Source organism: Mchenga conophoros, linkage group LG2, assembly GCF_057382185.1.
Source record: "Mchenga conophoros isolate Kocher_MC1m ecotype Shallow Benthic linkage group LG2, M_conophoros_male_GT1.1, whole genome shotgun sequence".
In the NCBI taxonomy this organism is placed as follows: Eukaryota; Metazoa; Chordata; class Actinopteri; order Cichliformes; family Cichlidae; genus Mchenga; species Mchenga conophoros.
In genome coordinates, this window is record NC_140527.1 from 31725532 (window position 1) to 31739875 (window position 14344).

Sequence of the window (14344 nt, forward strand, 5' to 3'; positions counted from 1 at the left end):
TCAAAACACTGACAGAATCCATGGATGGCAGGCTTTTGAGTGTCCTTGCAAAGAAAGGTGGCTATATTGGTCGCTGATTTGTTTTTGTTTTGTTTTTTGAATGTCAGAAATGTATATTCGTGAATGTGGAGATGTTATATTGGTTTCACTGGTAAAAATAAATAATTGAAATGGGTATATATTTGTTTTTTGTTAAGTTGTCTAATAATTATGCACAGTAATAGTCACCTGCACACACACAGATATCCCCCTAAAATAGCTAAAACTAAAAACAAACTAAAAACTACTTCCAAAAACATTCAGCTTTGATATTAATTAGTTTTTTGGGTTCATTGAGAACATGGTTGTTGTTCAATAATAAAATTATTCCTCAAAAATACAACTTGCCTAATAATTCTGCACTCCCTGTACATTTTGGTCAGTATTCTAAATAAAGCTTACAAAAATCAATGTCAAGCTGTACAATGTAACAGTGAAGTGTCTCGTACCAAGATCAGCCAAACTCCATAGTTACATGATAAAGTGCAGAATGCATTCTTAGTGAAACAAAGACACCAGTTACTTTAAATGTACCTCGAACCATAATATCAGGCACTGCAGCATCTCAAACACTTAAACTACCTTTAGCTGCAGATAAATTGTAACATAACTGATACTGCTGCAGCAAAATCCATTTAAAGTGGACAATTAAGATCACATCACCTGATCTAGACCACGGAGTTTTTGCTTATCTCTGAAATTTGTGCAGCATTGTGGCATATATTTAGTTAAATTCTGACATTCAGTATCTAAAGAGAAAGAAGACTGATAACAGTCCTAAGCTGATTTACTGAACTTCACCCTGTTTTCAATGCGAGTAAACAGATATATAGAGAACAAACAGGGAAAACATCAAAAGTTAAATTACATTTCCATATTTCTGTCCAGACAAAACAATTTATAGGTGAGCTAAATCTGTTCTCATGCGTTATGGATGTTAAAAAAAAAAAAAAAACCCTAGTTGCCATATTTTAAAGCATTAAATCTTAGGGTGAAGTCGTGTTGAGCTTAGGTGTATGATAGGATTTTGGGTAAGGTTAGACAAGTAGCACTAATGCTTAAGCATAGAGTAAATCTCCAGGAAATAAATGCTAGTTTGTGTAATGTCCTCTAAAGTCATGGATACACAACTGTGTTAAAGAGCACGAGTGTGTGAAAGTATTGAATTTTGTCCATGAGAGCTATGTGCAGCCAGTGGGCGTGTGTCCCACCATCAGCTCTCTGCTCTTCGAGCATGCAGCAGAGGTCAACACCTCTGACCCTGCCCTGAGCACACTACCCGCCTCCCTGTGTTGTTTTTCCTGTGTGGGTGTCTGTGTGCTTGCAAAATCCAGCTGCTGGGCAGCTGATGGAGAAAAGGGTCAGAGAGGGTCAGCGGTGGCTCAGTGTAGTGTCAGTCAGTTTTTAGTGGCTAACGAGGAATGGGCGGCACAGGAGGAGGAAGGAGAGGCAGATGAGGAAGAGTGAATCTGCGGTCTCAGAGGTAAAGGGTAAGAAGGGTGAGGTCAAAAGGAATGTCGATCTTGAGGGGTGTATTTAAGCAAGCGAAAGAAGGACAAGGAGTGAAGATTATTTACATGACCACTAAGTTGGTTGTGTGATACTGATAGGCATGTGCTATATATGGAAAAGAAACAGCACAGAATAAATTGATTGAAAGGGCACACAAATTCCCAATTTATTGCCAATTAATGTTTTATTCACAACTATCAAAACACGCCCAGGAAATCAACAACTCCCCACCCCTCACCCACACAGGCAGACATACAGACAGGTGTGTGGCTATGTAAAGGCCACGGTGTCTTTATACACAGGACTCAGAAAAGGTTATTAGACATCATCCAGAACAGGCGGCTGTCTTGGCCAATAAGAAGAGGAGGCATGGGCGCATGGGCCAAAGTGAGTTGGGGAGGGGTCAAATTATGGAGTGACAGGCAGGCGTTAGAACTTGCCATACAGGTGACTGCAGATGGGACAGCTGCCAACGCTGACATTTAAGCCACATCATGAGCTAGCATCAGCCAAGCGTGCAAGGATGCTCCTGTTTATGTATATGATGTGAGCAAGCGCATGTGCGCGTGTGTGAGTATTTGACATGTGCTCAGACTGAATGTGAAGGTCAGATGGCCTTAAACACACAGCACATACTGTCTGGGAGTTCTGGGTGTCTTGGTTATGATTTGAATATGGAGGAGTTGGACCAGAAGGCTCTGTGACACTGGGACAAGGTGATAGGAGTGGACAGGTGTGTGTACACCCATGTGTCAGCGCTTTGTGCCAGGACAGCAGGTGGCAAGTCAAAGGACATCAGTGACCTTCTCCTTATTTCTCCCTTTGTTCATCTCCCTCTATGACTCCAAGTACCAATGCATCTCACCCAGTAGTGAGTCTCAACAAAACAAGTCACAGGCACGTTGGGGAGATGAACACATATACAGATAAACGTGTGATTGGTTTATTCATGAACTAATGTGAGATGCTGTTTTGACATGGCATTTATGAATAATATATGTGCAGTGTTTCCTCCAAGGAGAAAAAGAAAAGGTGAGAAGCACTGGACAAGATGTATGAAGAAAGGACTAAAAGAAAAATGGAAGTGTGCATCTGTTATTCTTACCTTTGGTGGCTGATGGAAGCAGAGCAGGAAGATCAAAATAGACATGAAGCCCATTAGATAGGGGGCAGATGTGGGAGGGGAGAGAAGCAAAGTAAGGCATTGTTCATTATTATGAAACACAATATGATAAAAGTGAGCAGTTAAAAAGACAAGTCACACACTTACTTTTTGTCTGCGAAGAAAACGTTAAGGTAAGTTTGGCAAAGAGTTCGTTATTTTCAAATTGGTCTTCTTTCGCCTTGATCCAGAAGCTATTTTCTGAGAGGTCCTCAGGTCCGATCTAAAAGAGGAAGGGGTCATATTTAAGGTGTGAAAGACAGAGAGCTACTAAATGAGTAACAAATTAGTTGTGTTAGATAATGACAGAAATTGGTCATCTATGCACCTTGTGAACAATGAGCAGATAAAGAAGCTCATTAGAAGAAAAGGAAGTGGCAGTAGTGTGAAAACAGAGGGAGAAGGGGAGAAAGGAAGAAAGACAAAGGGCAAGTAAGTACTCATTTTCGTTAATCGTCCCACACTGTCTTGACAACAAAGCATCTATAGCTTCAGAGCCTTGTGCACCAAAAATGCAAAGACTTCTACTTTTTCCCTCCTCCATTTGGTGCTTTCTCACAATTAACTGTGCATACATTTTGTTCACTTTCTAAACGCTCTTATTAAAAAAAAAAAGAGAGAAAAAGGGAAATGGAGAGCAAGTGAGAAAAAGTGGTAGTAAATTTACAGATATCAGGCCTTTCATTATGGACAAAGCCTCAAGGATGGGTATAGGACAGAAAAGACAGTAAGGAAGGGAAATGTGATATGGGGATGAGCTTAAGGAGCAAGAAAGAAAGCAAGAGAGCATGCAAAGAGGAGGATGAGACCAAGCCTGGAAAAAAAAAAGTTAATTTAAATTACAAAAGAATACTGTCCTTTCTAGCAGCAATTTAATTATCTTTCAGTGGTGCAGTTAAAAGAAGAAGGCTTATTAAAAAGCAATTTCTGTGACATCCTCGTCAAACACTCTCACCAGAGAGAAAGCGAGGGAGAGAGAGCGAGGAAGAGAGAGAGAAGCTAAATGCTGATGAAGTCTGTTGAAGCCATTAAACAGTAGCTTTAGGCTAAAGAAAGACAGAGGGCCGTTTTGATGTTTTAACCATCACAGATGAGAGGGAGGAGAAGAACATGAGGCACATAGTCATGAGATACACGTATGAATGAAAGTCACTTTAGGTCAAGATCCCGCTGTTTAAGCTCCACTTTTCATTTTTTGCACGCTGTGACATACAAACTGAATTATTTAGATTCCCTGCCCATTTTTACTCAAGCAGTTTGTGTGATAATGAGGAGCTGAATAACAGCATGTTATGTTAGCTGACAAGCAACATTTTGAAAATTGGCATGATTTTTGGCATCAAGACAGAAGATGATGATCAAAAGCAAAGACAACTTCTTCAATTGTGCTTCATTTTTTGGGCCATATTCAAACATATGTGGAAGGAATTACCCACGCTTTAACTTGTATTTTGAGTCATCTTGGTTCATTTACAATGAAAAAAAAGTGTGAAAAAGCACCTGCATTGCCTTTTACTCAAAATTTGCAGTATGACATAGGTGATGGAAAATTAAAAATTAAAAACAGAGTTAACTGCTGTAAGACTGACCTTACTCCAGTTGGCTCTCTTCAACTGAACCTCAGGCTTGTACTCCTTCTTAGGCTTGAGCCCAAATGGCAGTGCTGGTGGTGCAGGGGCACCCCAGCCCCCCATGGCAAATGGTGGAGGTGGAGGCATCCCTAGACATGGGGGTGGAGGAGGAATACCAGGACCTCCAGGTGGTGGTGGTCCTGGCATGCCAGGGAGGGGTGGAGGTGGTGGTGGTCCTGGCATGCCAGGGAGGGGTGGAGGTGGTGGGGGTCCTGGCATGCCAGGGAGGGGTGGAGGTGGTGGGGGTCCTGGCATGCCAGGTAAAGGAGGTGGAGGTGGAGGAATACCAGCATGACCCGGTAAAGGAGGACCCTGCGGGGCTTGGGGAACAGGTACGTTTGCATGGCCTGGTAGAGGTGGTGGAGGTGGAGGTATACCTACATTTTGGCCTGGGAGTGGAGGAGGAGGTGGCGGAGGGGGAAATACAGGTGTTGGCACAGGAACGGTAACAGTGATCACCTTAGTTTTTGCCTCTTCCAAATCCTTAGACAGCTTTTCAATCTGAAGGGAAATAAGCAGATTTAACATAAATAATAATATAGGTTTTTACAACTATTTAATGCTGATATTACACTTTACCAGAGTAATGCCATTAACACATTATTTATTACTATTTCGAAAAATAAAACAAATCATTGAAATATTTGCTTGCTTGCCTAATGAATATTGTTTGTTATTGACTGGGTCCTAGTCTCCTGTCTGTTTACATAAGTAGGCCCGTTGCAGAATGTTACGAGTATCCCTGATGACAAGTTCCTGGAATTTACATTAATTTTAATATTGACCATTTTCAGATTTGCAAGTTTTTCTTCCAATATAAAGACATGAAAACTGAAGAAAGGAAACAAAAATAGGGAATTATGATCAGAGCCTGGGTCTGATAAAGTTTCATGAGAGATGGAGACAAATGAGGCACATTCAGAAAACCATGGCAGGAGGGAATCAAGTCCACAGAAGAATTCAGAAGAAAAACTTTTAAAAAGGAAGACAAACTTCTGAATTATAAGTCAGCTGAAATAAATTTTTCATTTCAACATTGAAATACTGACTACAGTATTTACATCAGTGAGATGACAATTCTTGAGAAAACTGCCCAAGTCATTAAAGTTGGCAGCTAATAAGAGCAGATAATGGTTCTGATGGAAATCTATGGATTTAGTATCAGGGAGTTTATTTCCTTTATAGGTTCTTAGGTGTATCAAGTGTACATAATGTGTATGGGTATGTGAAAGAATGTCTGTATGCAGTGTAACAAATTGTCTATGTCACTCCCTTGGACTTTGAAAGGAAGACGGTAACAGACAAAGAGGCTCTGAGGCAGGATTTCTTAGTGAGGCAGCAGATGAAAAATTGGGCACAGCATCACACGAAGGCACAGTGAGAGATCTCTACATGTGAAGAAATCTTCGATGGGCAGTACCTCAAACACAGACAAAGTGAGCCATCTTAGTATGAGAAGCTTGTTTGATGCCTGGCTCGTGATGCTGTTAATGCTTTGGACAACTGTGTATGTGTGTGTTTGTGTGTGCATGTTTGGGCTTTTGTGTAGTGAGATGATGACTCTGCTGGCACCAGCCACACTGGATGAAGCTCATTTTGGAAGTTGTGTTGGTCTCTAACCGACAGATAAACACAGGCGCGCACACACAAACACAGGAACATCATCATGTGGTTACGAGCACACATGCACAGAGGCAGACTGTTCTGGGTCACTTGGTGTGTTTGTTAGTTTGGGTGTCACTCTGAGGCAGCGTCCAGCTGGTGTGGCAGCAGGACACTGACAGCCAAACAATCCTCATCTTTGCCTCCCTACTGTATATGTGTGTGTGTGTGTGTGTACACACACACACACACACACACACACACACACACACACACACACACACACACACACAGAGCATGTTTATCTTGGACTTAAAAATTCTGTTTTGCCCATCGCCATCATTTCCCTTTCTTCTGCTTTCTTTTTTAAAGTTACTCTTTATAGTCTCATTCTCCTACTTTCCATGTTTTTCATTGAAATTCCTAATCTGTAAAGGATTTGGCTTACTTTTACAATATACTTTTAGTTCTTTCCCCTTTTTTTATGCCAATTGGCAAAATAATTCAAGGCCAGGGGGCTTCTGTGTTTGTGTAGGTGTGCATAGATGTTACAAAACTTTGTGGTGCTTAGACTTACAATACTGTGTTTCTCCAAGCCTTGAATATTTTACTTCATGCAGCTTTAACAGTCATTTTGTGTGTATGGCCTTCCAGCACATTAAAGCGCACTGATTCGATTATCTGACTCAGTCTTTATTTATCCTGTCCTTAAGTTTTGTTTGCTTTTACAAACAAACTGGCAAGAAACAGTGATGCTAACATTATATGAGGTGCTTGTGCCAGTCAACCTGTCACAAAGAAGTTTGACACTGGGTTCTACATGACTTTACTCCACTTTGCAGTGCATCAATTTTACATATGTGAATGTGAGAGGAGTTAATGCACTAAAATCCAAACATCTTATGCTTAAAAATCACCTCTATACAGATTGTGTGTATAGGTTTGTGTGTACCTGTGTTTTCAAGTTGCCTAGCTGTTCCTGTAGTCCCTGGTTTTCCTTTTCTCGCTCCTGCTTAGATGTGGCAAGCTGTTCCTTCTCTTGGCTCAGGTCCTGCAACTTCTGTTCATAGTCGCTCTCCAATTTCTTCAGCTCCACCTGCAACTCGTGGCGTGCTGTCAATTCTGCATCCAGCTAATCCATATGTAAAGGGTCATAGTTAGAAACAGATTCCGTCTTAGTTATCCTAAAAAGCGCTGGATAAATGGCTTTACAATTTTTATGTAGTGGTCAATTTCAAGGTTCTTTATCTTCACTTTTTTTTTCTCAATTTTCACTGAAGACAATTATTACAAAATTAATAGTTGCATACTTAAGCATAAACTCTAATGTGAATATTCTTTAGTATTCTCTGTTGTGCTTAACAGAAGAGAATACTTAACACTTATGTGGACCCACAAAAAGCATCCAACATAAGTTTTTATGCCCTGGATTTTGTGGCAAATGAAAAAGGCAGCAGTCTCCATATTTCAAAGACCTGTTGAAGACATTTCTTAGTCTAGAGCAGGGGTGTCAAACTCAAATACACAGTGGGCCAAAATTCAAAACTGGAACAAAGTCGCGGGCTAACGCTAATATTTATTGAAAAAAAAAAAAAATCTTCCTCTAGATATAAGAATGAATCTTTTCTTATGGACTCAAACAAGTTTTGCTGAAAAACTGAATATGGAACAAGCAAAGCTTAATACTAAACAATATATATATTAACTGTATAATACCAGTAGACCAGCTCTAATAGTAATTTGGTATGGCTTCGCGGGCCAAATGTAATTAGGCTGCGGGCCAGAGTTTGACACCTATGGTCTAGAGCCTTCAGTTTCATTGTATAATTTACACTGCAAATTAGTGTCAATTACTGAGTTAGGATGCTTGAGTGCATTTGTATGAACTCACTTATATTTCAAACCATTCACCTCCATGGGGGAGAACTAAAAACTACTTGCATTAAGAAAAAAAAAAATCTCCCATGTATAAATTTGCACAGATTTTACAGTCAGGACACTTGACAAACAAGATAAGAGTATTTAAAGAGATGAACACATGAACACACAGACACACATGGCTGTTTAATTTGCAGACAGCAGATCCGTTACTCCCGCTGTCATCCTTTTTCCTAATTCCTGCCAAAGAGACTGCCTGCAATTACCCCATCATGCACAACTAGAACTGTGGTGTGTGTGTGGTCAATGAAAATGAATCCAATGTTGTAGAAGTAATGGATGCTTTTGTGGATGTTGCACATTCAATTGATATGATCCCGTGTGAGACTGCACGTCTTTATGTGTGCATGAATGAAGGCTAGTTTGAGCTCTCTCTTTGCAATTATGCTGTCACTGAGACAGAAACATCAGGGTAGCAGCACACCACTATCAAGGCATTTACCCCTCTTGTGTGAATGCATGTGTGCTGTGTATGTTTTCTGCTTGCCTGTAAGAATACTTATCTGTCAGGTGGCTGTTAGACATATGTATGCTTATTTTCTTAGTCACTTTTTGCACCCCCACCACCCACCTTTTTTTTTTTCTTTAAACATTTGTCAGCCCCTGTCAGACAAACAGTGCACAGAATTTCATTTCAATCCCATTGTGTTTGCATGTGTAAGGGGAAATGTTAACTTTGACAATGTGTGATTTTCTTTTCTGTCTAATATGACTGTAATCGCTTGCAGGCCTCTGGGTTGATGTGTTAGTGTGTATGTGTGTGTACACGTGTGTAAGGTATTCCCATCTATCTATGTGTATAAATCTCTTTTTATTTCACCTTCTTTTCCAGTTCAGAGGCTTTTGCTTCGCTGGTTTCCACCTTGGTCTTGTCCACCATATTGTCTGGGAACAAAAAAGATTAAGGACAGAGGATAGGGGAAGATAAGGAGGAAAAGAGGTGGTAGATAAGATAAGGGTCTTGACAGCACACCTGCATGTGTGTGACCGTGAAGACATTGTACCTTTCAGTCTGGCACATGCTGTGTGTTCACATGAATTTACAAACAGATGCGCGCGCACGCGCGCGCACACACACACACACACACACACACACACACACACACCCCCACACACCATCTGTCTCCCCATTATTTTCCCCCTCGTATCACACTACTCAAAGTTAAGATCTGAGACGATTGTGGAGGCATCTCATTACAATCTGATGCTTTGTGTTGCATGCATGCTGCTTCTACCCAACATTAACTGCTAAGCCTTTAGTACATACACCTTTGTTTGACAAAAGGTCATAGCCCATCAATTTCTCTCTGCGAAACAACGCTTTGCTTAGAATTCTTACAGTTACCAAGACTGATAAAATAAAAGACAGATAATGTCTTACTTCCAGACCATTTTGCAGGGGACAGGGTGAGAAGGACAGACTGACCAACAGGGTACTTTTACAGAATAATTGCAGGGTTTACAGGTGGTTCAGTGCTGAAGGGCTTAACAAGCATGTGCAGTAAAAGAGCTAATTAACATGAAGATGAATGCCACAATTTCACAGGATCAAAGAAAGCTAATCATGATGCCCAGGAGGGAGAGGATCACGCAGAGAGATAGAAAAGATAGAAGGCTGTGAAAAGCTAAAATAGAAATTGAAGAAATTATGTGAACTGAAACGTGAACCCTACAGACTGGAAATGTGAAGTGTGAATCTTCAGCTGCAATGAAAATTGGGCTGCAGAAAAAGCAGCTGAATCTTTGAAAGATACTGCATATCTATATAAGCTAGCAAGCAAGGCAGGCAAAATGAAACGATTTTCGCAGTTGAAAGAACCTCACAATAATATACTCACCCACATAAAAATTACAGTGTGCATTTGTGTACGAGTTTATTGTGCAATGGATTTTTGTGTGTGGGGGGTAGGGGGGTGAGTGTGTAATGGTGGCTAGGCTAAATGGGACAAACTTCGAATAGAGAGCACTAAGGGAGACAGAATGTAGGAAAACAAACTGTGCTGAATTTCAGAGTTCAAAGAAAAACACTAAATAATGCATGCAGGGCAGAATTGGGCTGCTTTCCACCAATAATAACTCTGGCAGCCTTAAAGGAGGCCAGCCAGCCTGTGTGTGTCTCAGGACACATTTAGAAGCAGTGCAATTAGAGCCTCCTGCGGTGAGCAAAGGAAACCTGCCATAAAGAGCACTGAACTCCTGAGACATGGCCCACACCTTTATTTTGTTGTGGTTTAGGTTACTAAAGTCATTGTTTACAACCACCTCTCAAGTCAGCAAATCCAAGTGCACACATACTAGTGCTCACCACTTAACTTTCCAAAAGAACTAAACTGAAATTCATACCCATTTCAAACACCAATTTACTTTTTACTGCATTTTAATGTTTTTTGTTAAATGTATGGTATTAATACATTTAAAACCACACCTATCAAACCTAAAAGTTACCATGTAAGCAAATTCAAACTTTAGAACAACTGAGTGAAAAAAGTCACTTGAAAAATTGTGCTAAAACCTCTAACACAATTTACCCCAAACTAATGCACACTCACTCTTTGGCGCCACCCTGTGGTGTTTCTGAGACTTGTGCTAAATGAATGGTTGAAGTATACTGCCATTGATACCAACACAGCAACTGTGGCACTGGGGGCATGAACATGTATGTTTCTGTTTAACAACCCACCTATCAAGCCTTCGATGTTGAAGCTGAGGTTACGGCACTTGAAGTCAGGGTCTGTTCCATTCCTGTGCAGTACGATCTGAGAGATACACTCATCTATCAACTTGTAGTATTGAGGCCTGCGGGAAACAGGGAGAGATGGGTTTACAGACAAATGGATTAGGAGAGAGAGAGAGAGAGAAAGAAATAAAGAGCCATATGAGGATAACATTTGATGAGAGGACAGGGAAAATCAGAACTCATGTGTGATACTTGGAAAAAACAAAACTGTCACTCAGAATACACATATTTCATAAGTTTCAACAAATGTATGTGGTTAATGATACCAGTCTCAAACCAACTGCTCTATAAGAAATCTGGCACATATTTGTTTTAGGACTGGACTGACAAAGAACAAATAAGTTCATCTGTGCAGACAAATGTGTGCACACACATCCTTTGTCACTTTGTCTTAGCAACTGAGATTGGCTGTCTGTGTGAGGATGACAGTTTGAGTTTGTCACAAAGATTGATTGTGTTCAAATGTTTTCGTAAGAGTGTGCTGGTTTATGCCCAGCACCCCATGTCTAATGAAGCCAACTTCACACAGACACTCAATTTTGGAGGTGTCTTATCCTCTGACCCCATTAGATGCTGCCAGAGTCAAAACTCAATACTTTATTTATTCTGTCTCCTTCCCTCACTGGTCTCTCTCTTAGTCACTCTGCCTTTGTCTAACACTTATTCCACTCCTTTTCTTAAAAATTTTTTTTTCTTAAAGCTCAGATTTATCCGTGGAGCAAGAGAGACATCTAGTGTCATTTCTTAAAAGTGTTTAAGCAAAAAGAAATAAATTTGTATTTGGATAAATCTGAATTCTGTCATTCTTCATGAGGTCAAATTTATTACATTTAGACATTGGGTTTAATCCGACAAGGCAGTTTTGGTTGTTCCAAACCTATATTTGGGTAAATCACAATCAAATGAGCATAAACTAATAATAAATATTAAGCCCTACAGTCTGCATACACAGTATTCTCAGTACTATGAGTGTAATTAGCTACATTTGAAACTGCCCATTTTAAATTCTTGGTGGTTTGTCAAAGCAGCAGGTTCTCTATGCAGCCTTTTTACCTCAATTCTCAATTTCTTCTTGATTATTGTCTGAACCTCCACCTTCCTCCTCTTTTCGTCTCTATAATTACCAAGTTGTATTTTCAGGCACTCTACAGCTCTCCCTCCCACCCTCACTTCCTGTCTCTCTGCGGAGTCCATTAGAGACCACCTCTATTGTGTTTCTCTAGATCACCTGGACGGAAAAAGCTGAATAGGAAAGAAACGTAGGATGGAAGAGATGGTGGGGGAGCTGAAAAGACTCCAGCTGGGACTATTTGTTTGGACCGGCCTACCTTTTCCATCTTTGCAACGTATCCCCCAAACTGTGTTAAAAATAAACTACAATTTCCTGCCTATCTGATAGCATCAAGGAAAACACAAGACAAACACCACCACCTCAACTCAAATAGGTACATCTCTGCACATTTGTTCCAAGTGTTAAGATGGACATACACAATGTAGCACAACTCCTGACTTGTCTTTAACAATATTCTACTCCAGTCTTGTCATTTAATTATTCAGTTTCTTTAGCTAAAACTCCAAGAGCTTTGGAAAACACACAGAGGCATTAGCATATTTCTTGTGATAAGAGTTGATGGTGCTTATTTCTATTAAAATGAAATTGGACTTCCTCTTTGCATTTGTATTAATTTTCATGTTTTAGAAGAGGGGTCTAGAAAACAAACATGAAACGGAGGAAGGTGCAGAAGGGAGGAAGACGTTCGTGAAAGGAGAGAAAAGCAGAAATGAAAGCTCCTCTCGCTCTTTGTTTTCCTGGCATTTTGGAAGCTTTGTTTCTCTTGCTCGCAGCTTTTCACTGTCCACCTGGGAAAACTGATTTATTAACTTTGAGACGTGTTATATAGCTTCCTATATGTTGGGTAAAAAGTCCATGGACTTTGTTGGGAGTGAAAATAAACTAAGAAATTCAATTTCTCAGTCATTCTTTGGGGGGGGGGGGGGGCTTGTTTTATATTTCATTAAACATAATGCCAAGTTATTTTCATAACAAAAGAACATCAATAGGCAAGTGCCAGAAAACAACAGCATAATTTGTGCAAATTTGGGCAAGAGAATGTGTGAGTGTATATATGAGTGTGTGCTACCTGGCCAAGTAATCATTACGGATCAGTAGTAGATGCTGCATCAGGGACAGGAAGTGGCCCTCGGCCTTGGAGTCCTTCACAGTGTTGACCAAGATTTCAAATATGTCCCTCACATCATTGAAGCAAAAGCGTTAAGGCCCAACAGACACGATCAATAGAAGAATTTAACACAAATATGAGAGTCACATACACAACATCTAAAGAGATGACAGTCAACAACTGTGCACTGTTCTGCACCAACATCAGCTGCATTTTTTTTTTTTCCCCCACCAGGCTATTGAGGCAAAACATTCAGGCGCACAGAAATGTCCTTGAAAGAAAAGCACATTTGTTATTTTAATTAAAAACAAATTGATCAGAAATGCTGTAAATAACAATGAATAATGAAACGAATCATTAATCACTTATCATTTTAAATGGAATATCTACATCTGCGTACAGAGCACTATTTTCAGCTGTATTCCAAAAGCACATTGTGTTACTAATCATTTTTTGGCCTTTTTGAGACTATAATCAAACCTACAAAGGCTGTCGCTGCAGACACTCAATTAGACATTTTTTGATTCTTTAATCAGCACAACAGTTTTCAGCTGCACCAACATAATTGCAAATGGGTTTTTTTTTCTTATGGACAATTAGAAGCAATTTTCTAATAAACCTGCATTAGGGAACACAATGTGCCATTGGAATACAGCAGTTAAGGATGCTGAAAATGGGTCTCTGTACACCTACGTAGCCATTCCATTAAAATTCATACGCGATTCATTTAATGATTCCATTAACTGTCAGTACCAACATTTCTGATCAATTTAATGTTATTTAAGATATTTTCCCCCCTTCAAAAACAGAAACTGACATTTCTAAAGCACCCTAATCTTAATAACACTAGTGTATAGGATAGGATTCAATTTTAACACCCATTTAAGTTCTGACTTATTTGTTCACGTTTTCAAATGTCTGTACTGTAATATTCCTGTGTTTAATTCATACACTTAGCCCAGCACACTTCCTTCATTAGAACATTCTGTATGCACTGCGATGGTAACCCCTGGGAGACATCTGGTGTTGAAATTCAGAACGGCATGTCAAGAGCAGCAGGGAGAAGTACAGTGTACTTTGTAAAGTGTGAGGTTGAATTCTTTTCAAACTATCCACCCTGGACGCTACCCTCCTTAGAAAGGAAAAGAGGAAGCACTGTGAGAGGTAGATGATAAACATCCTGTGTTTTTAGAATGTGGTTCATTCAGATTATACCAAAATTGAAAAAAATAAAATGCAGATTTTCAAGCACTAAATCCTTAGGTCTAATGTTCCCACATGGTTAATGTTACTGCTCATGCATTAACAATCAAGTTCAGATACATTAATAGAAATGAATAGGTAATCAACTTCTTGTTGTGGTGTACCTTTCAGGCAGCCAACTAAGTGCCTAGTCATTTATAAAGAAAGAGTAGCAACAGAGCAAGGTTGGTAGGATGGCAGGATTGCCTTTTTTCCCCTTAAAATTAGATGTGCCTACAAACTGCCCTAGTGAGGACAAATAGAGGAATTTCTTGAATAAAGAAAAGCATAAAATACAATT

General features: G+C 39.9%; 1 protein-coding gene across 2 annotated transcripts in view; it reads right to left on the minus strand.

The window, feature by feature from the left end:
* Positions 1-1894: 1894 nt before the first annotated feature.
* The window catches only part of LOC146582329 (protein diaphanous homolog 1-like), a 48636-nt gene continuing 36186 nt past the window's right edge, over positions 1895-14344 (minus strand). For both annotated transcript variants that reach the window (XM_085295180.1, XM_085295172.1), the window contains 7 exons: positions 12763-12879; positions 10565-10680; positions 8705-8769; positions 6899-7078; positions 4303-4845; positions 2822-2936; positions 1895-2665 (listed from right to left, as the gene is read on the minus strand). In XM_085295180.1, coding sequence (XP_085151306.1) covers positions 2619-2665; positions 2822-2936; positions 4303-4845; positions 6899-7078; positions 8705-8769; positions 10565-10680; positions 12763-12879 — 1183 coding nt within the window. In that variant the 3' untranslated portion in view covers positions 1895-2618. The remainder of the gene's footprint in view (positions 2666-2821; positions 2937-4302; positions 4846-6898; positions 7079-8704; positions 8770-10564; positions 10681-12762; positions 12880-14344) is intronic.